The 24,643-nt window shown below is 50.3% G+C and overlaps 2 protein-coding genes across 4 annotated transcripts; both read left to right on the top strand.

The window, feature by feature from the left end:
- Nucleotides 1–67: 67 nt before the first annotated feature.
- sec24a (SEC24 homolog A, COPII coat complex component) lies at nt 68–20,398 on the top strand. 3 transcript variants are annotated; one of them, XM_064349744.1, is made up of 23 exons: nt 68–323; nt 1,913–2,086; nt 3,361–3,462; nt 3,802–3,891; nt 4,745–4,899; nt 5,542–5,723; nt 7,240–7,342; nt 7,856–7,979; nt 8,416–8,525; nt 9,550–9,662; nt 10,712–10,830; nt 11,566–11,621; nt 12,159–12,365; nt 12,518–12,641; nt 12,983–13,141; nt 13,571–13,744; nt 13,976–14,086; nt 14,176–14,351; nt 15,468–15,605; nt 15,718–15,822; nt 16,096–16,188; nt 18,224–18,327; nt 18,574–20,398. In XM_064349744.1, the coding sequence occupies exons 1-23, from the start codon at nt 68–70 to the stop codon at nt 18,686–18,688; spliced, it is 3,090 nt and encodes a 1,029-aa protein (XP_064205814.1). In that variant the 3' UTR covers nt 18,689–20,398. The 3 variants fall into 3 exon arrangements, with proteins under 3 accessions (XP_064205814.1, XP_064205813.1, XP_064205815.1); XM_064349743.1 differs by having other exon boundaries at nt 7,853–7,979; XM_064349745.1 differs by lacking the exon at nt 3,361–3,462 and having other exon boundaries at nt 7,853–7,979.
- Nucleotides 20,399–21,342: 944 nt separating this feature from the next.
- Nucleotides 21,343–24,479, top strand: camlg (calcium modulating ligand). The gene is made up of 4 exons (XM_064349781.1): nt 21,343–21,669; nt 22,401–22,873; nt 23,055–23,120; nt 23,405–24,479. Exons 1-4 carry the CDS (start codon nt 21,507–21,509, stop codon nt 23,594–23,596), a joined length of 894 nt encoding a protein of 297 aa, XP_064205851.1. The 5' UTR covers nt 21,343–21,506; the 3' UTR covers nt 23,597–24,479.
- The last annotated feature ends 164 nt before the right edge of the window (nt 24,480–24,643 follow it).

Below are 24,643 nucleotides of genomic sequence, written 5' to 3'. Positions count from 1 at the left end.
TGACCCCTTCGCCCATTTCCCCCTTGCCACGCACCCGTCTCCGCCCCCACATATCACCCACGGCCACATGCTGACCCCGACCCCGCCTAACATCCGTGGCTACATGACCCCGCCTGCACCTTCCCCGCTCACCGTTCCTCCCGGCTCCCAGAATCCCCTGCTGTCCAGCTGGCCCCAGGGACCTGTGGGAAATCACGTGACCGCGTCGCCCACGCCCTCGTCACCAGGATCCAGCATGGCTCCGCCCCTCTTCTCGTACAGCGCCTCACACCCCCCAGGACACCTGCCTTCTCCCCTCGCCCTCAACAGCTACGCCCCCCCAGGTAAGCGCTGACCCCCCACCCCCACACATTTCAAATACAGGGACGCATCTTTAACTGCAAAACTACGGTTTCGCTAAAAACAGCGAAGGGTGAGAACATCAGAATCAGAATCAGAATCAGAATCAGAATCGAATTTATTGCCAAGTACATTTACACATACGAGGAATTTGCTTTGGTCAACACACCGAGGCAGCCATCTGCGGCGCCAACATGACCGGAAATCCAGTATTGCTACCAGACCAGGTGGCTTCTGATTACCATGCTCACAAAGACAAGCGTTAGAATCCAGATTGGGCTTAGAAACTGAGCTACGAAAAGAGGTGGCGTTGTGGATCGCACAGCACAGCCAAGCCCCAGCACAGCACAGCCACGCCCCAGCACAGCCAGGCCTGAACGCCCCAGCACAGCCAGGCCTGAACGCCCCAGCACAGCCAGGCCTGAACGCCCCAGCACAGCCAGGCCTGAACGCCCCAGCACGGTGATGATCACACTGGCTGATGTTGGAGGTGAACTTTGGCCTCGGCCTGGCAGGGCTTATCTCTCTGGCAGTGATCCATGTGCCGCGTCACAGCGTGAGATCACTTCTGACCAGTCCGCACCGCCTGAATCTGCTCTGCTGGGGAAGCATGGAACGATGTTTCTGTGTCACGAAGGCCCGCTGAGGACTGCGCGCCTCGGTCATGGCCGCTTGTGCGATGAAGGCTAAGTCAGGCCGCCTTGCTTGTCACGCTCATCGTAGCCGATGTGTGATACGGTGTCCCGGACGTTGCTCTGAATGAAACTGTGCTCTGTGTCAAAGCTGACAGGGATAGTTTGGTCTCTGCCAGTGGCTCCGGGTTTCTATTGTGATGTCATAACGGGACGTGATGTCATTACCGCTGGTGTTCCCGCGGAGGCCGACGTTTGAGCAGCGGGAGCCTGCTCCAGCGGCAGTTTAAAAAGATGGAGCAGGCAATTTTTGCATTATCACACGCAATATTGCCTTCGTTGTTTTGCATGAGAAGGTGATACACAGCGGGGTGTGTTCTCTGTGCTCTGTGCCGAGCGACCTGCTTCTCGCCTGGAGCTGCTGTCGCTTCACAACCTCGCCAGATGTCAGATGTGCCCCAGCCAAGCGCACCGCTGCCCCCGCTGTACTTACTAAAGTTCGGCCTGGACCGCGTCGTGGCGAAGGGGCGCAGGCCTGACGGGATTAAAGGTCGTGGGCGCGTGAGCGTGGCTCGTGATGTCATCAGTTCCAACGCCGTGCATTGTGGTTGTTTGCCGCGGCGGTTCGGTTCTGCCGCTGGTGAGGGAGACCGTGGCGCTGGCGTCCCTGCGCTGGCCACTGTTCGCCGACGGCGGGTCGACCCGCTCGGCTGGCATCGTGCCCGCTCCCGGCGGCACCGCCCGAGTTCCGGCGAGAGACCCTCGTTTTGAGTCCGCTCCCGTTCCTCAGGCTCAAACGGACTACAGGTGGTGTGAGGCGCACAGCGTCATCCCCCGCGTTATCTTTTGTGGGTTAAAAAGAGGGTGTGGTCAGATTGGAGGTGGGGGTGGTATTTAACGGTCTCTTCTGTCTGTCTGGCGTCCGTGTCACTCATCTCCAGGCTCCGCCCCTTCCTCGATGAGCCCAGTGCCGTCCCAGGTGTATCAGCCCGGCAGACCGCCTTATGCCCCCCCGCCTGCCGCCGGGCCCCCCCCCACCATGAGGCCCACGCCGCCCCCTACTGGTGCTCCTGGCTCTGCCACCCCACCGCCCCCCTTCCCTCAGCAGCATGAAGGTACGGTCCATTATTCACTCACTCAAACCTGTCAGATACACACAAACCCCTCAGATACACACAAACCCCTCAGATACACACAACCTCCTCAGATACACACAAACCCGTCAGATACACACACACCCCTCAGATACACACAAACTCCTCTCAGATGCACACAAACCCCTCAGATGCACACAAACCCCTCAGATGCACACAAACCCCTCAGATACACACAAACCCCTCAGATACACACAAACTCCTCAGATACACACAAACCCCTCAGATACACACAAACCCCTCAGATACACACAAACCCCTCAGATACACACAACCTCCTCAGATACACACAAACTCCTCAGATGGGTGCCTCACGTAGGACTGCAATGTGGAAGCTCAACTCTGACTCCACACGCTAACGTGTAGCGTTTGCTTGCATCGCTGCTGTGTTTGAGAAATATAAACGGTGCTCAGAATATTCAGCCCTTGTGCTCTGTTTGCTTAGCAGCACACGAGAAACTGTTAGCCTGGGTGAAATATACCCAGGACATTATTGGGATTTTGTTGAAATATAGACCAAATATATATTATAAATATATATATCTTTATTCCAATTCCAATCAATTTGAAGGATATGTATATATAATGGTTGCCATTTAGCCTACCTCTGTGAGGTCATTTTTAACAGTGATTGTGCTGTTCATTTTTTGTGATGAAGATTTAATGATGGCATGAGAGGCTTACATCATGTTTATCTGTGAAAAATTAAAATGTAATGCTTTAGATAGTTGATGTTTATTTTTTTGTCCTGGAAGTGTCAGTTATTTTTAATCTATCTTGTATTCAAAGAAACCATAAAGGTAAAAAAATCCAGGTGATGTACAACAAATAGAAACTCAAAACAAAAACCGACTTTACCCTGGTTTATTCTCTAGTTTCATCTCTCAAAAGCATCCTTCCTGTTTTGACTAAGAGTGCAGTTTGACTCAATCCGAACACGGGGGTTAACGGGTTAGAAATTTCCCACAGTGCACTGCAGCTCAGCGCACCCGCCACATTCTGGCGGCTCCCCCTCTGATCTCTCGTCTGCTCTGAGTGAAATGTGGAGCGGCTCAAACGGAGCTTTGCGTCGCGATTGGGGTTCCCCTCCCGGGTCTGAGTGACGGGTGAGGCGCGGGGCCTGTAGCATGCCTGCAGGAGGACTCGCCACAGCGCAGTGGTGCTTGGGCTGTGGGCTGTGTTTATGATGTAACCGTCTCTGCTCCCCCCCCCCCCCCCCCCCCTGTCCACGCCAGCCCGTCTCTGGGGAGACGCGGCCAGTAGCTTTGCCCCGGCCGAGCGCCCGCGCTCCCCCCCCTCCGATGACGAGTACGACGAGCGTGGCGTCGAGCGCGCAGGTGTGACATCATGACTCCGTCCGGCGTTGTCGTGTTCGTGTTTGTCCTGGAAATGGCTCGGTGGACACCCCCTCCGCCCCCCCCCACCCCACGTTCATGACCCCTCCCTCGTCATAGTTTAATTTAGGTTCTGGTCCTGGTGTCGTTTTTTTGTGAATGTGCTCTCTCTCGTGTCCCCTTCCAAACTCGCCATCGAATGCAAATTATCAGAATAAATGTGCTTCTTGTGCGCTGACCCTTAGCCTTGGTTATTTGGGGGTGTAGAAGGAGAAGCAGTTGTGTTAAACAGACGCACCCCGTCTCGTGAATGATCATGATGTTTCTGATTCGATGTTTCAGGAGCTGGACAGCCACCCATCACCGGTGATGTCACAGCCGCCCCTCCTGCCTTTGACCATCTGGAAACGGGTACACATGGTAAACACATGGGTAAGAGAGAGCCCTTTATACTGGCCCATGTTAACCCTGCATGTTTACGCTTCTTTCTGACACAGTTTCCTGCAGGGTGCCTGACAGTAGCTGCAGCAGTTGGTTTGTGCCGTAGTTACGCTTGACAGTTGGTTTGTGCTGTGTTTCGCTTGGCAGTTGGTTTGTGCTGTGGTTAAGCTTGGCAGTTGGTTTGTGCCGTGTTTCCGTTGGCAGTTGGTTTGTGTCATGGCTATGCTTGGCAGTAGGTTTGTGCCGTGTTTATGCTTGGCAGTTGGTTTGTGCCGTGGTTAAGTTTGGCAGTTGGTTTGTGCCGTGTTTATGCTTGGCAGTTGGTTTGTGCCGTGTTTATGCTTGGCAGTTGGTTTGTGCCGTGTTTCCGTTGGCAGTTGGTTTGTGCCGTGTTTATGCTTGGCAGTTGGTTTGTGCCGTGTTTATGCTTGGCAGTTGGTTTGTGCCGTGTTTATGCTTGGCAGTTGGTTTGTGCCGTGGTTATGCTTGGCAGTTGGTTTGTGCCGTGTTTATACTTGGCAGTTGGTTTGTGCCGTGGTTATGCTTGGCAGTTGGTTTGTGCCATGGTTATGCTTAGCAGTTGGTTTGTGCCGTGTTTATGCTTGGCAGTTGGTTTGTGCCGTGTTTATGCTTGGCAGTAGGTTTGTTGCCAGTGGTTGTGCCATGGTTTGGCAGTTGGTTTGTGCCGTGGTTATGCTTGGCAGTTGGTTTGTGCCATGGTTATGCTTGGCAGTTGGTTTGTGCTGTGTTTATGCTTGGCAGTTGGTTTGTGCCGTGTTTCGCTTGGCAGTTGGTTTGTGCCGTGTTTACGGTTTTTATAATGCATTTAACTCTTTAATTTCAGCCGGCCTGCCCCCACCACCTCAGCCTGGGATGAACAGGCCAATGGGCCACTCGTACCCCACGCTCCCCCCGGGCTACCAAAACGTGTCCAGTCCCTCCTCCCCTGCCCAGACCAGGAAGCAGCCTTACAGTCCCGCGGCACAGCCGTATCCGCAGGTACAAGCGCCCCCCCCCCTCCCCTCAAATCAACAGCTTTCACATCTGCCCTGTCCCAGTGCAATACCCGTTTACACTCCAAAGCTAATCTCATGCAGTGTTGTACTGTGAAATCTTTATGGTTTATTTATAGTTTGGTAGGCAGCTGATCTGTGTCTGGTCACATAGGGTGGGCAAGGAGGGCCACGTCTCTTCCTGGATTTCATTAATATGTATGCCCTTAATTATTTAATCAGCCTTGTCTTTGATGAGATCTGAGGATTGGCATTTTAGCGAAACGGCTGCATAAGCTCACTAGTAACAGCTGAAGACTGTTCTTATGTCCTTATCCCATGAATAAATGGCCATTTTAGCACTGGTAGCCAACCCTGCTCCTGGAGATCTATCATCCTGTCGGTGTTCATTACAACCCTAATTTGGCACACTTGTTTCTTCTAAGTAGTGGCTCATACAGATCTCTAGCTGTTGAGGTGCACTTTGCTAGGGCTGGAGTGAAAACCTGCAGGACAGTAGATCCTGGTATCGGGTTGGTTACTCCTGCATTGGAGTATTTGCTCATTGGTCGCGGCTGATTGGTGGAGACGGAAGCCCCCCCGCCCCCCCCCCAGAAGGTATTGGAGCTCTTGTCCTGTGTTTGCCCAGCCCCCGGGAGGCCCCTCCCAGCTCAGCCCCTCCATGGCGGGCCTGAGCCTGCAGTCCCACACCCCCGAGGCACTGAGGGTGGTGAACCTCCTGCAGGACCGCAGCATCCTCCCCCCTGGGCCTGTGCCCCCCCCCATGCCCTGCCTGCCCCAGGACCTGCAGAGAGTCAACTGCAGCCCAGAGTGAGTGCCTGTCCCACGCCCTGCGCACCGCTGACTGCTTTAACCGACTCCCTGCCCACTTTAACCGACTCCCTGACCGCTTAACTGTCTCTCTGACCGCTTAACCGACTCCCTGACCGCTTTAACTGACTCTCTGACCGCTTTAACTGACTCCCTGACCGCTTTAACTGACTCTCTGACCGCTTTAACTGACTCTCTGACCACTTTAACCGACTCTCTGACCGCTTTAACCGACTCCCTGACCGCTTAACTGTCTCTCTGACCGCTTAACCGACTCCCTGACCGCTTTAACTGTCTCTCTGACCGCTTTAACTGACTCCCTGACCGCTTTAACCGACTCTCTGACCACTTTAACCGACTCTCTGACCGCTTAACCGACTCTCTGACCGCTTTAACTGACTCTCTGACCGCTTTAACCGACTCTCTGACCGCTTTAACCGACTCTCTGACCGTTTAACTGACTCTCTGACCACTTTAACCGACTCTGACCGCTTAACTGTCTCTCTGACCGCGTTAACCGACTCTCTGGCCGCTTTAACCGACTCTCTGACCACTTTAACTGACTCTCTGACCGCTTTAACTGACTCCCTGACCGCTTTAACTGACTCCCTGACCGCTTTAACTGACTCTCTGACCGCTTTAACTGACTCTCTGACCGCTTTAACTGACTCTCTGACCACTTTAACCGACTCTGACCGCTTAACCGACTCTCTGACTGCTTTAACTGACTCTCTGACCGCTTTAACCGACTCCCTGACCACTTTAACCGACTCTCTGACCTCTTTAACCGACTCTCTGACCGCTTTAACCGACTCCCTGACCACTTTAACCGACTCTCTGACCTCTTTAACCGACTCTGACCGCTTAACCGACTCTCTGACTGCTTTAACCGACTCACTGACCGCTTAAGGAACTCACTGACCACTTCAACAACTCCCTGACTGCTTCAGCAATTCTCTGGCAGCTTCAGTAACTCACTGACCACTTCAGTAACTTTCTGACAACTTAAGTAACTCACTGACCACTTCAGTGACTCACTGACTGCTTAAACTCGCGTCCACTTGTCTTTATTGATCACACTGGGATCTCTTTACCTTTATGAATGGCAGACAGTGGAGTAATGTGCACTATTAATGTGGTGTTTTATGACCTTTGACCTCGCGCAGGGTGGACTGAGTTCCCCTCCTCCCCCACACAGAGGGGCTGTTCCTGGCCCTCCCTCTCCAGGGCCTGGGAGAATCTGCAAATTCTGCCTTGTGTCTCCCAGACTCCCTGTTCGTTTTCACAGTCCTTTAATTAGTCACCTGTAGCTGGAGTTATCGCTAAAGGCTCCGCCCCTCTGGCCCAGCTCGCTAATGTTACTGTATAGCAGTCCCTTAGCCTGACCGTGTGCTTGTCCATGTGTACAGGGTGTGAATGTACACGCTTAAAAAAACCTGTCTAACTCTGTCCTGTAAGAATGTCCGTGTGCTTCTGTCGATTGACTGGTATTTGCTTGTCTCTTTTTTGCCTTCAGGGTCTTCCGATGCACCCTCACCAGCATCCCTCAGACCCAGTCCCTGTTAAACAAAGCTAAACTCCCCCTGGGGCTGCTGCTGCACCCGTTTAAAGACCTTTCGGTAAGACCTGGCAACCCCTCGGCCTCCTCTGTTCACAGCGTTAAAACCCTGAACTGGGTGAGACCTGGCAACCCCTCCGGCCTCCTCTGTTCACAGCGTTAAAACCCTGAACTGGGTGAGACCTGGCAACACCTGAACCTCCTTTTGCATAAAACTCTGAACTGTCTGGGTTAGACCTGGCAGCACCTAAACCTCCTTTTGCATAAAAACCTGAACTGTCTGGAGTTTTCACAGTGTGGATGTCCTCTAATTACCCGACATCATTGGGTGTGTGTGTGTGTGTGTGTGTGTGTGTGTGCGCGTGCGTGTGTGTGTGTGTGTGTGTGTTAAAGAAAAAGAAATGACTTTTTGAAAAGACATACGGTTGAATTGCATGAATTGTGGATTAATTAAACTGTTAATAGAATTCAGATTGTATGGATGTGGTGCGAGCTGTCGGTGCATCTTAAAAACATGGCTGAAATGATTCCCCCCTCCCCCTCCCCCTCCTGTTTGTTTTGGTGACTGCAGCAGCTGCCCGTGGTCACCTCCAGCACCATCGTGCGCTGCCGGTCCTGCCGAACCTACATTAACCCCTTCGTCTCCTTCCTGGACCAGAGGAGGTGGAAATGCAACCTGTGCTACAGAGTGAATGACGGTGAGCGCGAGGAGGGGTCAGGGGTCAGAGGTCAGGGGTCAGTCTGCACTGCAGGGGTGGGGGTGTTCGGCATGTCAGTTTTTCAGGAGATGACCTACTCCAGGTCAGCTAGACCAACGCCCCTAGCGCTTGAAACCTCATTCTGAACATTGTCCCCATTCTTTTCCGAAAATATGATTTCTGCGTCTAAGAGGTCCAGTCTGTGCGTTGCCATGACATCGCTCGCTGTTTTTTTTTAGACTGGGGAGGTGATTAGGTTACTGTGGGTGGACCTTCGTGGATCGTGTGCTAATTGCATTACATGCGTTACAACATCGCCAGTTTCCTTATCCTACCCACTGTGTGCATGTACATTGATCTGAGCGCATTCAGAGTCCTGCCGTCCTGTCTTTGGGTGTCTGTCTGACGCGTTTACCCCTCGTTTTTTTGTGTGCAGTTCCTGAGGAGTTCATGTACAACCCCGTCAGCAGATCCTACGGGGAACCCCACAAAAGGCCCGAGGTCCAGAACCCCACCATTGAGTTCATCGCTCCTTCAGAGTACATGGTAATCCAGCCCCGCCAAGCACCCGCCCCACGCTGCTTTAACTACACGCGTATACCTGCTGTATGTGTGGAGCACATATACCCCCACTTCAAACTCCACACATATATCTGCCCCCCCCACCTCAAACTCCGCACATATACCTGCCCCCCCCACCTCAAACTCCGCACATATACCTGCCCCCCCACCTCAAACTCCGCACATATACCTGCCCCCCCCCACCTCAAACTCCGCACATATACCTGTCCCCCACTTCAAACTCCTCACATATACCTGCCCCCCCCACCTCAAACTCCGCACATGTACATTACTTGCATTGTTGATGAACAAGCACTTGATTTTATATTACATATCCTTACGTTTATATTTATATAGCACTTTTCTGAATGCTCAAAATGGTTTACAGTGAAGGGGAAATCACCTCACCCACCACCAATGTGTAGCACCCACCTGGGTGATGCACGGCTGCCATTTTTGCACCAGAAAGCTCACCACACATTAGCGAAGGTGGAGGGCTGCATTGACCCGATGCTGTTTTGTGTATTATATTTTTATTTTATTGATTTATTTTTACATACGATCTGTTTATAAAACTGCTTTCGTCTTGAATTACAAACCCAGTTCCCTGACCTACGCAGTCACGGCCGATCTGTCGGCTTGCCAGTGTCTGGCTACGTGTTCCTGTGGATTGTTTTCGTTTGGACTGAATGTGTTTTGCATGGATGTGGACATTGTCATTTACGGCATGTTATTTTGCTTGAAAATCGGGTGAAATTGTATTTTACTACACTGGACCCCAGTCAGTTTGAAGGTGTTCTTCTAACACACATTTTTTAAAAATCATTCAAATCCTCTTTCAACCTCTTTCAACTTGCTCTGCAGCAGAACACTGGATGCTGTTTGAATTTTGTGTGCATGATTTTAAATGCGCTCTGTGCTTGTTGTGTGCCTACCCCAGCACAGTCTGGCTCTCCTGTGCGTACCCCAGCACAGCCTGGCTCTCTGACCTGTGTTCTCTGTCTCTCAGCTTCGACCCCCCCAGCCCGCCGTGTACCTGTTCATCCTCGACGTATCCCACAATGCCGTGGAAACTGGGTACCTGGACGTCGTGTGTCAGTCCCTCCTGGAAAATATCAGCGCGTAAGTTCATGCTGCTGGCAAACAGATCTAACAGCTAGGCTGAAGTTATGATTATTATTATAATCGTTATAATATCAAGCCAGGCTAAAGGGTCCAGTCTAGGGATCTTTGGTAAATTAGAATGGAAATTATGTTTCAGTGGTACAGTAACATGCTGATAATGTTCAGAAATGCAGAACAGAAACATAATGAGTCATACTAGGAGTTTAGCTACCTTTCATAGTCCTGAGAATGGTTGAAGCCACCGTCAGTGGGGTATTTTTACTTTTAAGGTTTTTCATAATGGTGATGGTGTGGTGGAGTCCAGTTATAGCGTTCAGGTTCTGTTTTATTTATACTGTGTCTGTATCTCAGTAGCGGTGCTTTCTGTGTGCAGTGACCATAGCGTTCAGGTTGTGTGTTATTTATACTGTGTCTGTATCTCAGTAGCGGTGTTTTCTGTGTGCAGAGACCATAGCGTTCAGGTTCTGTTTTATTTATACTGTGTCTGTATCTCAGTAGTGGTGCTTTCTGTGTGCAGAGACCATAGCGTTCAGGTTCTGTTTTATTTATACTGTCTGTATCTCAGTAGCGCTGCTTTCTGTGTGCAGAGACCATAGCGTTCAGGTTGTGTGTTATTCATACTGTGTCTGTATCAGAGTAGCGGTGCTTTCTGTGTGCAGAGACCATAGCGTTCAGGTTGTGTGTTATTCATACTGTGCATGTATCAGAGTAGCGGTGCTTTCTGTGTGCAGTGACCATAGCGTTCAGGTTCTGTGTTATTTATACTGTGTCTGTATCTCAGTAGCGCTACTTTCTGTGTGCAGTGAAACTTCTGTACAGCTGCAGCTGATGTGTGTGCAGCTGATGCCTCCATTTGAGCCCCCTGTGGCAGTTTCATTATCGAGCCGCAATCCGCACCATGCAAATTAGGCCGAGCCTGGCGACAGACGGTGACACAGAGCTCTGGTATCAAAACCGTGACACAGGGCTGGCGACAGAAACAGTGACGCGGGGGTTTTTTTAGGAAAGGGTGATACGGAACGTTCTTTCTCCTCGTTCCCCCTCAGGCTTCCAGGGGACTCCAGGACGAAGATCGGCTTCATCACGTTCGACAGCACCGTCCACTTCTACAACCTGCAGGAGGGCCTGTCCCAGCCCCAGATGCTCATCATCTCAGACATCGATGGTGAGGGAGCGACTGCCCCTCTGGGGTCATGTACCTGACCTGGGCACAGTCTTTACCTGTTTATAGTCCAGCCTTCTCCCATCGAAGGGAGTGAAAGATTCACTCATTCACTAATTCATTCACTAATTCATTCATTCATTCATTCATTCATTCATTCATTCATTCATTCATTCATTCATCCATTCATTCATTCATTCATTCACTCATTCATTCGTTCATTCTTGTTCTTTCAACGCATTTTCCAAGTTCTAAATATGAACAGTGTAAATTATTCCACTTGACTAATGCCCTGGAAAGGTGTTCATGCATGTTGAAATGTGTAATTGTTTCATTTGCGGTTATTGCTTTGGAACCTCTGTGATACGAACACACTGGGAATGGCATTAGTTTGCCTCTCTGAAATGTTTGTAACTTTGAAAACGATAAGGAAATCAACCAAGTTTAAAATGTTAAATCCTTTGTTTTGGAGCCTACCCTAATGAACAAACTTGGATGCAACTGGAAACTGTTTGAGAGTCATCGTTTATCACTCCAACTTTATTGTTTGTTTGTTTAATTTTCTGTAGGTACTGTGAAACATTTCCACAGCCCGGTGTAGTGTTAGATTTAAGGGCATAAGGCTTCATGCTTTTGTTTCATAGGTCTGTGAGGTGAGTGAGTTGTTTTGGGCCACGAGCCAGTAAATCAAAAATGGCCGTTCTGCTCTCTTCTTTCTGCTGTTTTTTTCCCCTGCAGATATTTTCTTACCGACGCCAGACAGCCTTTTAGTCAACCTCAACGAGTGCAAGGAGGTAGGTCCTGCTTTTAAAAAAAAGCTTCTCTATTTGTTCTTCATTTAATCTATTTTACCCAAAACTATCCACAGTCGTGAAAAGCTGGGGCTGATGATGTGTGTTCCTATCATTCGTAAAAGCCACATAAATGCGTCAATGTTGACTTCCTGTTTTTTAACAGGCGTAATAAATGCATTATTTGTTTGACAAAATGATGGCATGATTTTTTAATACTTTGTCATTAATTAATAATCTGTTCTGAGCTGTGCTCTATTGAAGCCTCATTGCAGTGGGGGGTGGCGGGCCCTCTCAGTGTTTAAACTGTCAGCATGCTTTGCAGTTTGAGAGTCTCTGAAATGGGACTTATGAGTGGGGGAGGGAGGGGAGGGGAGGGGGGGCGGGACGGAGGAGAGCAGCTGTGGCACACAGCCCCTCCCGGCTGTGGAGAGTAGGGGTGGGCGGGGATGGGGGGGGCCGTGTTTACCCCGTGCTCTGCATTTTGCGCCCACCCCCCCGATCCTTTAACGGACCACGCCGTTGGTCTTGTCTGCGCAGCTGGTGCAGGACCTGCTGAAGGCCCTTCCGCAGATGTTCGTGAAGACGATGGAGACGCAGTCCGCGCTCGGCCCCGCCCTGCAGGCCGCCTTCAAGCTGCTCTCGCCCACCGGGGGGCGCGTGTCCGTCTTCCAGACCCAGCTGCCCTCGCTCGGGGTGGGGGCCCTCAAGTCCAGGGAGGACCCCAACCAGAGGGCGTCCGCTAAGGTGCCCGCAGACACCGGTCACTTACAGCATACGCATTCTGTTCTGCATAGTGGGTTTTCATGAAAGCCCCGCCCTCTTAAAGAGACAGGCAGCTTTATGAGCATGTTTTTTTTGTGAGCGTTTGTTCTTATTCTCTGGTTTTTGCGTCTCAGGATGTACCGCACCTCTCTCCCGCCACCGATTTCTACAAGAAGCTGGCGCTGGACTGCTCGGGCCAGCAGGTGGCTGTGGATCTGTTTCTGCTGAGCGGGCAGTACTGCGACTTGGCCTCCTTAGGTCAGTACATTAAAAATAACATTTCATTACCTTATATTACACGTTACATTACCTTGCAGGCATTTTGCAGATTTGCACTGTTTTGACATTTTTTACATAGTTTGCATTTTTGCAGCTGGATACATACTGACACAGTTAAGGTTAAGTACCTTGCTCAAGGGTACAGTGACACTGCCCTGGGAATCAAACCTGCAACCTTTAGCTCACAGCCCAGTTCCCTATTTATTATACTCCGCTGCAGCCCCCTCCTTTGGGTGGCTGGGGGTTAGTGTGGTCCAAAGGCTGCAGGACCGATGCTATCGTGCTAATGGATCCACACGGCGTTCCCCCCCCCCCCCCAGGCTGCATATCCAGGTACTCTGCCGGGAGCATCTATTACTACCCGTCGTACCACCACCAGCACAACCCCGCCCAGGTGCACTGCTTCCAGAAGGACCTGAAGAGATACCTCACCCGCAAGATCGGCTTCGAGGCCGTCATGAGAATACGCTGCACGAAAGGTGCGTTCGTTTCTGCGGGTTTCCCCCCTGGCCCAGTGGCGTTTTGGACCAAGGAAGTCTGCACCTGGTTAACCTTCCTCATTTAACCCCCTTGTTTTACTCTTATTGGTTATTAGCTATTCATTATTACTGGCCATTATTAGTAATGTAAGAGTACTGCGATGGCCTCACCTGTTTTTGCATGTTGATTACGGTTTAATTTGCTGGAGCTGAAACCACAAATACACACACAAATGCACACTGACACACACACACACACACACACACGTACTGTGCGTGAGTAGATGATGTGGTTGAGTCGGGGATAGACCGAGCAGGAGGTGAAAGTTGGGGATGGACAGAGCAGGAGATGAAAGTTGAGGATGGACAGAGCGGGAGGTGAAAGTTGAGGTGTTGACCAGTCGTGTGTTTGGTTTGCACTCCTCTCAGGTCTGTCCATACACACCTTCCACGGGAACTTCTTTGTGCGCTCGACGGACCTGCTGTCGCTGCCCAACGTGAACCCGGACGCCGGCTTCGCCGTGCAGATGTCCATCGAGGAGAACCTGCTGGACACGCAGGTGGTCTCCTTCCAGGCCGCGCTGCTCTACACGTCCAGCAAAGGTGCGCGCTCCATTATGAGGTCATAAAGGGGCTGGGGTTTTCCAGCCTTGTCATTGGTCAGGGGAGAGAAGCTGCTGTATTCCAAAGCCCCCCCCCCCCGTGTCTCATTGGTGCAAATTTGTCATGGGTTAGGAATCAGTTTTGCATCCTAGCATGACATCTTCATCTGCAGACTACATTTCCCAGGTGGCAACTGATGAGGGTCTCAACTGTTGTACCTCGTTTCCACAGGAGAGCGGCGGATCCGTGTCCACACCATGTGTCTGCCTGTGGTCAACTCGCTGTCGGACATCTTTGCCGGGGCTGATGTCCAGGCCATCAGTGGTCTGCTGGCTAACATGGGTATGAGCCCCACGCCTACCTGGACCTACCTGTTTGGGCCCACCTGGCGCAGATTTCCGCCCGCTAACGCGCGTGTTTGTGTCCGCTAGCCGTGGACCGGTCTGTGACGGCCAGTCTGAGCGACGCCCGGGACGCCATGACCAACGCCGCCATCGACTCGCTGTCCGTCTTCCGCTCGTCCGTGCTGACCATCCAGCAGCCCGGCCTACTGGCCCCCCGGAGTCTCTGCCTGTTCCCCCTCTACATCCTGGCCCTGCTTAAACAGGTAGACCCCCCCCCCCCTACGTCCTGGCCTTGCTTAAACAGGTAACCCCCCATCCTCTACATCCTGGCCCTGCTTAAACAGGTAACCCCCCCATCCTCTACATCCTGGCCCTGCTTAAACAGGTAAACCCCCCCCTCTACATCCTGGCCCTGCTTAAACAGGTAACCCCCCATCCTCTACATCCTGGCCCTCTAACAGTACCCCCCCACATCCTGCCCGCTAAACAGGTAACCCCCCATCCTCTACATCCTGGCCCTGCTTAAACAGGTAACCCCCCTCCTCTACATCCTGGCCCTGCTTAAACAGGTAACCCCCCATCCTCTACATCCTGGCCCTGCTTAAACAGGTAACCCGCTAACAGGTACCCCATCCTCTACATCCTGGCCCTGCTTAAACAGGTAACCCCCCATCCTCTACATCCTGGCCCTGCTTAAACAGGTAACCCCCCCCTCCCCACATCCTGGCCCTGCTTAAACAGGTGAACCCCCCCATCCTCTACATCCTGGCCCTGCTTAAACAGGTAAACCCCCCCCTCTACATCCTGGCCCTGCTTAAACAGGTAAACCCCCCCTCTACATCCTGGCCCTGCTTAAACAGGTAAACCCCCCTACATCCTGGCCCTGCTTAAACAGGTAACCCCCCTACATCCTGGCCCTGCTTAAACAGGTAAACCCCCCCCCCTAATCCTGGCCTGCTTAAACAGGTAAACCCCCAGCTACAGCTGTGCCTCTGCTTTACGGTGAACCTCCTCCTGGCCTAGCCTAACGGTGAACCCCCCCCACCTCTACATCCTGGCCCTGCTTAAACAGGTAACCCCCCACCTCTACATCCTGGCCCTGCATAAACAGGTAAACCCCCCCCCCCCGTACATCCTGGTCCTGCTTAAACAGGTAAACCCCCCTCATGTCTACAGCATGTCTCTACTCTCTGTCTTTCTGAAGCAGCTCCTCCATGCATTAAGGTAATGGACATTAATGGTAGTGAATGAACACTGCGGACGTCTTCGCCAGCCTCTCTCTCAGACGGCTTTCTCTCCGCTGGTGTTTTTGGGCCGGCTGTCGAACGGTGACGCGTCCCGGCCGGCGCTGACGGCGTGACTCTCGCTCTGGGTTGCAGAAAGCCTTCCGCACGGGTACGAGCACGCGACTGGACGACCGCGTCTTCGCCATGTGCCAGCTCAAGTTCCAGCCGCTGTCCTACCTGATGCTGATGATCCACCCGTCGCTGTACAGGGTGGACGACCTCACGGACGAGGTGAGGGAGGGAGGGAGGGAGGGAGGGGAGGGTGGTGGGGTAGCAGGGAGTCGAGCGTAGCTTTTCCCACAATGCCTCAGTGCCGCTGACCGCGCTAACCTGTCCCCCGCAGGGAGCCCTGAACATCAGCGAGCGCACCGTCCCCCAGCCCCGAATCCTGCAGCTGTCTGCGGAGAGGCTGAGCCGCGATGGAGCCTTCCTCATGGACGCCGGCTCGGTTAGCGCTCTCTCTCTCTCGCTCCTCTCTTTCTCTCTCTCTCTCTGTCTGTCTCTCTCTCTCTCTCTCTCTCACTCTCTGTCTCCCTCTATCTCTCATGGTCTCTTCTCTCTCTCTTCTTTCTTTCTCACTGTATCTCTTTTCTCCCGTGTCCTCACAGACACAATCTCACTCAAACACACATGCACATGCACACGCACACGCACACACGCACACGCACGCACACACACACGCACACAAGCTGGCACTGAAAGTAGTCTGTCCTTATTTCAGGTCATGTACCTCTGGGTCGGAAAAAACTGCAATCCCAACTTCCTGGTGCAGGTGCTGGGAGTACCCAACTGTGCAGCTGTACCTCAGAACATGGTAAGCATCCCGCTAACCTCTCTATATACCCCTGTGAGTGCTGTCTGTCCCTCTCTATATACCCCTGTGTGTGCTGTCTGTCCCGCACCTTACACCCCTGTGTGTGCTGTCTGTCCTGCACCTTACACCTCTGTGTGTGCTGTCTGTCCTGCACCTTACACCCCTGTGTGTGCTGTCTGTCCCGCACCTTACACCCCTGTGTGTGCTGTCTGTCCTGCACCTTACACCTCTGTGTGTGCTGTCTGTCCCGCACCTTACACCCCTGTGTGTGCTGTCTGTCCTGCACCTTACACCTCTGTGTGTGCTGTCTGTCCCTCACCTTACACCCCTGTGTGTGCTGTCTGTCCCGCACCTAACACCCCTGTGTGTGCTGTCTGTCCTGCACCTTACACCCCTGTGTGTGCTGTCTGTCCCTCACCTTACACCCCTGTGTGTGCTGTCTGTCCCGCACCTTACACCCCTGTGTGTGCTGTCTGTCCCGCACCTTACACCCCTGTGTGTGCTGTCTGTCCCGCACCTTACACCCCTGTGTGTGCTGTCTGTCCTGCACCTTACACCCCTGTGTGTGCTGTCTGTCCCGCACCTTACCCCCCTGTGTGTGCTGCCTGTCCTGCACCTAACACCCCTGTGTGTGCTGTCTGTCCCTCACCTTACACCCGTGTGTGCTGTCTGTCCTGCACCTTACACCCCTGTGTGTGCTGTCTGTCCCGCACCTTACACCCCTGTGTGTGCTGTCTGTCCTGCACCTTACACCCCTGTGTGTGCTGTCTGTCCCGCACCTTACACCCCTGTGTGTGCTGTCTGTCCCGCACCTTACACCCCTGTGTGTGCTGTCTGTCCTGCACCTTACACCCCTGTGTGTGCTGTCTGTCCCTCACCTTACACCCCTGTGTGTGCTGTCTGTCCCGCACCTTACACCCCTGTGTGTGCTGTCTGTCCCGCACCTTACACCCCTGTGTGTGCTGTCTGTCCTGCACCTTACACCCCTGTGTGTGCTGTCTGTCCCGCACCTTACCCCCCTGTGTGTGCTGTCTGTCCCGCACCTTACACCCCTGTGTGTGCTGTCTGTCCCTCACCTTACACCCGTGTGTGCTGTCTGTCCCTCACCTTACACCTCGTGTGTGCTGTCTGTCCCTCACCTTACACCCCTGTGTGTGCTGTCTGTCCCTCACCTTACACCCCTGTGTGTGCTGTCTGTCCCTCACCTTACACCTCTGTGTGTGCTGTCTGTCCTGCACCTTACACCCCTGTGTGTGCTGTCTGTCCCTCACCTTACACCTCTGTGTGTGCTGTCTGTCCCGCACCTTACACCCCTGTGTGTGCTGTCTGTCCTGCACCTTACACCCCTGTGTGTGCTGTCTGTCCCTCACCTTACACCTCTGTGTGTGCTGTCTGTCCTGCACCTTACACCCCTGTGTGTGCTGTCTGTCCCTCACCTTACACCTCTGTGTGTGCTGTCTGTCCCGCACCTTACACCCCTGTGTGTGCTGTCTGTCCCTCACCTTACACCCCTGTGTGTGCTGTCTGTCCTGCACCTAACACGCCTGTGTGTGCTGTCTGTCCCTCACCTTACACCCCTGTGTGTGCTGTCTGTCCTGCACCTTACACCTCCGTGTGTGCTGTCTGTCCTGCACCTTACACCCCTGTGTGTGCTGTCTGTCCCTCACCTTACCCCCCTGTGTGTGCTGTCTGTCCCTCACCTTACACCCCTGTGTGTGCTGTCTGTCCCGCACCTTACACCCCTGTGTGTGCTGTCTGTCCTGCACCTTACACCCCTGTGTGTGCTGTCTGTCCCGCACCTTACACCCCTGTGTGTGCTGTCTGTCCCGCACCTTACACCCCTGTGTGTGCTGTCTGTCCCTCACCTTACCCCCCTGTGTGTGCTGTCTGTCCCTCACCTTACCCCCCTGTGTGTGCTGTCTGTCCCTCACCTTACCCCCCTGTGTGTGCTGTCTGTCCTGCACCTAACACCCCTGTGTGTGCTGCCTGTCCTGCTAACCCTGCTGTACTTACACTGTGTGCCGTTTATCCACAGAACCAGCTCCCTGAACTGGACACGGCCGAGTCCATCCGGACCAGAGCCTTCCTCGGCTGGCTGAGGGAACAGCGGCCCTTCTTCCCCGTGCTGCATGTCATCAGGTAGGCTGGGGTCCCCGGGGGCTCCGGGTTTGAATCTCTGCTGAGACAAAGCCCTTCTGCCTCTGACCTCAGACACATGACTTGGACAGCTGAGTCATGTGACTGATGTTTCCACGGGAGCACTGGTTTTATGTGCTAGGGGAGGTACGTTCTGTCGTTGTGGCAAAGGTTAAAGGCGAAGAGCAGGATCAGACGTCAGCAGGTCAGGTGACCGCTTGCTTTTACCCATCATGCATTTCTTTCCAGGGACGAGAGCCCGCTGAAAGCCAGCTTTATGCAGCTCCTGATCGAGGATCGGACTGAGTCTGCTCTGTCTTACTACGAGTTCCTGCTCCATTTGCAACAGCAAGTGAGCAAGTGAGCGGGCCCCGGCTAGGCTGGGGGATCTCCGTGTGCGGGACTGTGTCCTCCGTGTCGCTGAGCAACGGACAGCCTGGCGGGTCTTCAGTCTGGCGGGGTCTGTGGCTAACGGCTCGCGCTTAGCGTCCCTCTTCGGCCTCTCCTGGGGGGCAGCCCTTCTATGGACTCAATGCGGTATTTCTTTGTGTTGTGGGGGGAGAGTGGCAGGGATAAACAGGTGTTTCTTTGCTGGCTTTTGGTGTCTCGGTCAGTCGGAACATTATGAAAACCAATTTTTGCAAACTGTCTCACAAGGTAAGAAAAAGTCAGTGTTTGTCCTTCTCGGAATGCTGCTGGTAACGAGCTTTTCAGTTAATGGCAGGTCACGTGAAACCCTTTTGTTTATAACAGAAAAAAGCGGGAAAAAGCACATTTATGTTTGATAAGAAAGTAATATATGTATCATACTTTATACTTTCTGGGGTAATATTGTGTGACTTTGTTGAAGTTATTCCTGGTGACCTGGTGAACTTCGGTGTCATTGGGAACAGAAGCAAACCATCTACGTCAGCAAAGGCCTTCAGGGATTCAGAAATCCTGTTTGCTTAAGAACTGCACCCTTCCTTATTGTAGGCTGTTGGATAGAGGTTATGTGTGTGCTTATTTTTTATTTTACTTTTCTTTTTTGATATGCGTCGAACAAATGTGTTGGTTTGTCAGAGCAAAGTGATAACAGTCGGACTTCAAAGGTGATCTTACCTCTACAATTAGCTGCCTTGACTGTGTCCAATAAGTCACGTAAAGCCATTCTACCATTTCTTAACTATATATTCTTCTCCAAGGTCTATCTCTCACTATTTGGAAATTTGGAACACCTCTGAAGTTGCTGTTTGTTTTTGTTTTTTGTTTTTTTTTAATTTATCAGAATCCCTGTTTTGGATTTAATTCTTTAATTACCTTGTATGGGAACTCACTTTTTACTATTAAACCTTTGTGTTTAAATACAGACACTATATATAAAATATTTTAATATAATAGGATAAGGGCAAATTCTTTAACATGAACGTAATGAAGCCATTGTGATCTTTAATTGTGCTTTACTGAGAACTGTATATTGGAAAAGCTACACTATAATGGTAATGGAATGTTGATTTCAGTAGAAACATATTACTGTGAAATGATGCTACAAAATAAACTGGATGGGACTTTTACACCTAGTCGCTGATTTGTCATAAAGAAACAGAATTTCGAATGGTAACTTTTTAATGTTTAAAAAGGATTTATGTTTTGTCCGAAAGACCACGTCTTTGATCCGATGAAATTTCTGTCCTGACTCTGTCAACCTCTGCAATGAATTTTTGCCATTGTGCACAGGGGGAGCTTTTAAGTGTCTGAAGCTGTGGGATATCTGGGAAAATGGTTGTGGGTTGAGTAAAGTAGGCAGTTAAATGTAAAGTTTGTTTTTCATTTGAGTGCAATGTCTTTCTGTCCAAATTCTCATTTTAATTAGCAGTTGTGTATGTTTCCAGAGTGGACTTATTAATATGGTCATAATTAATATGAAGGAGTAAGAATTTGAATGTAGTAGTGAATGCTGGCAGTGTTTAAAAAGTGTGACTATTTACACGTCTCCTTTCAGAATATAACCCATTTTTAATTGAAAAGCGTCCACTTTTCTGTTCACTTTTTAGGGGATTGTTCAAAACATGAATAAAATCAAAATGCTTTATCATTCTATATTCCATTATTTTCTCCCCCCTGAAACCATGGAAACAGCTGTGGGACCATTTTTCCGACGAGTTCACAGTTTGCTAACCTGTTCCTCCATGCAGATGTCAGTGAAGATTTTAGTTGGGATGTTTGCTTGAAATTGATTTCAGTGGTGACTGCTTATGATTTCAGGTTTCTGCATTATGGTGACAAATCACACTTGTACATTGTGAACACAATTTTGTAAAGTAGTGTACATTTCTGTAACTATTAAATGCTAGATCTGCAAAACATGTGTGTAGCTTATTTTATTTTATAACTGAAGAAAAATCAGGACATTTCTGCAGAGAAACATTCCAGTTAAATATGTACCAGATATTTTTAATAATATATGGCATGTACTACTGGGTAAATTGTGAATGAATTGTGCTTGTATTTAGAATATTTGACATTCTAGATATTTTGACACCAGTTTTAAATTTTGGAGTAAACTGCATGGTGCTTTGAATGTTCATGTAAACCGGTAAGACAGCTGATGCAAACGGCTGAAACCACTGCAAGCAGCACTTGCCAATCATCTGTCAACCAAATAAACGAGTATAATTTCGTTAAGGAACGTAGGCTAATGCATGCACTTCTACAATCACAATAGGAATAGATCTTTTTAAGGGCTGTCTTTATCAGGCTTGTTCAAGATGATCAACTAAATATTTGCTACGTTCTGCAAACATCTGACGTTTGCTTGAGTTTCGTGGGGGTGCACGTCATGCACTTAACCAGAAGCAGTGACGCATTTAAGAATCGGTGAGTATTCGCGACAGTTGTTCCGCTCTTGGACATTTAATATAACAGGTTTTCCCAAATAGTCCGCAGAGTTTTTAATGCCAAGTTGAACATAACCGAGTTCTTTCACCGCAGGTGACAGTATCCGCACTGCATAGGCGGTGCGTTTTCCTAGTGACATCATCAAAGTGCGCCCATAGGGAAACGTCAGCCCAGCCCATCCCTCACCGCCCGGCCTGTAGCGATTACATTGAGTGCCCTCGACAGGCAGTATAGCTAGTAAGCGTGGTGTTTACTACGTTGTGTGCCGATCGTTCAAATATAATCTTCACAGGATCTGTTGAACAATGGAATCTGTTGAGGACGCTACTCCGAAAACTCCTGAAGAAAAGAGCGGTCTTTCTGCTTCAAGGAGAAGAGCAGAAATTCGCAGGAGAAAATTGCTGATGAATTCTGAAGACAGAATGAACAGAATCGTAGGCTATAGCAAAAACGATGGGGAGTCCAACGGTAAGATAGAGACATGCTGTTTAGTCGTATAATTCTGTTGCTACACAGATAAATATGCAATAAATGTATGCATAGTTACGATTTGCAAACAATGATAATATCAATTATTAATAGATAATCAGCTACCATTGCAAATGGTGTACTATTTCATTGTGTGAATCGATACGCACGCTCTACACGTAATGGCGATCAAGTATGCTGAATATTTTGAATGCATTCTAAAATGTAAATGTGTTTAAGGTGCAAGTGGAGGTACCCCCCTAGCAGAGGCAGTTTAAAAACATGTAGCCTCCATTATGTTAGCTTCTTCGATTACCAGTTACCGTGACAACCGAAGCTTCACTGATTAAACGCTCTGTGCATGTCGTTAATAAAACATAGCCATTCACATTCAAGGCATTATAATCAAATGGGTAATGCAATGTAGTCTTGTGGATGATCTTCCTCATAGCAAGTGAATGTCCGACGTTCCTCTGATTGCAAACTTGAAAACCGCACCAGTATATATATTGTTTTATGAAAATTGGACTGAATATGTGCCGAGCATAACAATTTCATATAGTCTATCGTATTACAGTATTATTTGACATAGTGCCAATCAGATCTCCTTATTTAACCTGTAGCCAGAACGAACATAGGAGATGACCTGATGTTACCTTCAATTTCAAAATAAGACTAACGGTAACAGCAGTGTCTTACGGCAATTTCTCCTGTTCCACCCCGACGGGAAGCTGACAGGCCTGGAATGAAGGCCAGGTTCCACCTGGATCTGGACCGGACCGAGCCCTGGTCCACGCCCGTCCCCTCCGGGAGAATTTCCCCTTTTGCCGCCGCGGTGACCAGCGGCAACCACCACGGGGAGCTTCTGGAGAGGCGGGGGTCACCCGTCCCGGAAAGCGGGGACCTGTTGAGCGGTGATGCGGAGGAGGAGGAGGAGGTGGTGGTGGTGCAGGGGGGTGCGCTCAGGCAAAGGGCCCAGGGGGAGATGCAAGGGGACGGGGTCTCCCGCTCCCCACGCCGGGGCCTTCAGAAGTACCTGTCGCGCTTTGATGATGCCATGAGGCTGCGGGCCCAGGTGGCCGGGGCGAAGACGTCCCAGGACAGCGGCTCGGAGCCGGAAGAGCTGGACTCCTTCCGTCTGTTCAGGGTGTTCGGGAGCATCATCCTCGCCATCGCCGTCCGGGTCTTTGTCTGCAAGTACTTGGTGAGTCAAGGGCGAGCGGCGTTGTCCGTTTACCTCCAGATAACCTCCAGACAACCTCCAGATAACTTCTTATCACCTGAGGTCTCCCTTTGTAGCACATTCTGAACTTAAGCAAGGGACTGTTATGGGGAGTGATGGTCCTGTGATGCTGTTCTAAACAAACTTTTTTTCTTATTTGCAGTCCATATTTGCACCATTCCTCACCCTCCAGCTGGCATACATGGGGTTGTATAAATACTTCCCAAAGGTGAGTAACAGCATTTTTTTTTTTTTGTATTGACTATTATTTATCTTTTGATTATTTATATGCCTACAACATGTTAACAACAGAAAGTACTAGTACATTTTTGACCGCAGAATAGGTCAAATAAAACACAGATGGACCAGTAGAGATGGAATGGATGTGGTGATTTGACTATCCTGCGAGTAGTGGCCAAAGGTCCCACGGGAGCTGCGTCTAGAGAAGCCCAGGTCATGTGACGGGGGTGTTCTGTGCGTGTAGCTTCACGGCGTGTCCTCGTCTCCCCTCAGGGCGAGAAGAAGAAGAAGACCACGGTGCTGACCGCCGCCCTCCTGCTGTCGGGGATCCCTGCGGAGGTCATCAACCGCTCCATGGACACTTACAGCAAGATGGGCGACGTCTTCACCGACCTCTGCGTCTACTTCTTCACCTTCATCGTGTGTCACGAGGTCCTCCTCCTGTTCGGCTCCGAGATCCCCTGATTGGGGGGGGTGGTGGTGGCGCGTCCGGGCCCCCCCAGTCGGCCGTTTCTCTCGATTCGGCGGACGCGGGACGCCTCGACGCCCCCGTATTTTTCCTCGCCCTGCTTGGCCTCTCCACCCCACCGTATCCCCTGGGCTGTGCCTTGGCACCGCCCAGCCCAGAAGGAATTCCCCAAAGGTGCACAGGACGGACGGACGTTCGTAGGGTGCTGAGCAGATGTTCGCGGTTCGAGGTGTCAGAGTTTTGTTGAGAGATTAAATGTCTCTGGGTGTTTAATTTAACGGAACAGCACAGCGCAGACTGGTGAGAAGGATATTATAGCATCTCAAATTTGGACTTAACTAAATCCATTTTACCTGCAAAGACCTGCTTAATTCTACCTGCTTTATGACCATGTAAAACGCTAATCTCAGTTTGAACTTTAAAGTTAAATAGTGTTTTTTTTTCCTCCCCCGCCAGATAAGCTAAATAAGTGCACACTGGAGACTACATTTCACTACTGTGTTTACCTGTGTTTCAATCATTGTACTCAAAATAAAGAAACTAATGTATGACACCTATAAATGTGCTCTATACTAATGGTGTTTTAAAATGAAAGCCATGTAATTATTTTATAAATTGGAATTGTTTTATGTGTTATAGCCATCCTGTTACAGTATTATAATGAGTAGTTTTCTGTTAATTTATTTCTCCGTGTGCAGCCTACATCTACAGAATCTTGTAAAGGAAGTTATTGGTATATCTTTACTTAATAAATTGTTAGTACTTCTGTCATGTATATTTTAGCTGTCCAACTATCAGTTTCCTTGTGTCATAGCATGGTATGTGTTAAATATGTGAAATGTTAAGTCCAAATTAAATTATTGAATCTTTATGTGCAAATATTTGACTCTTGTAATTCACTGTTCTCTCGTATTGAATATTTTGTTATGTTATCCTGTTGGATGATGAAAATGCAGGTATGTGTTTCAGGGGTTTACTGTAAAATATATCAACCTATATGTGTTCGGCTCTATGATCCGACGCATCCCATTGTGAAATTATTT

Source organism: Anguilla rostrata, chromosome 9, assembly GCF_018555375.3.
Source record: "Anguilla rostrata isolate EN2019 chromosome 9, ASM1855537v3, whole genome shotgun sequence".
Lineage (NCBI taxonomy): Eukaryota > Metazoa > Chordata > Actinopteri > Anguilliformes > Anguillidae > Anguilla > Anguilla rostrata.
The sequence above is the reverse complement of the archived record's forward strand: the minus strand, read 5'-3'. Positions and strand labels throughout refer to the sequence as shown.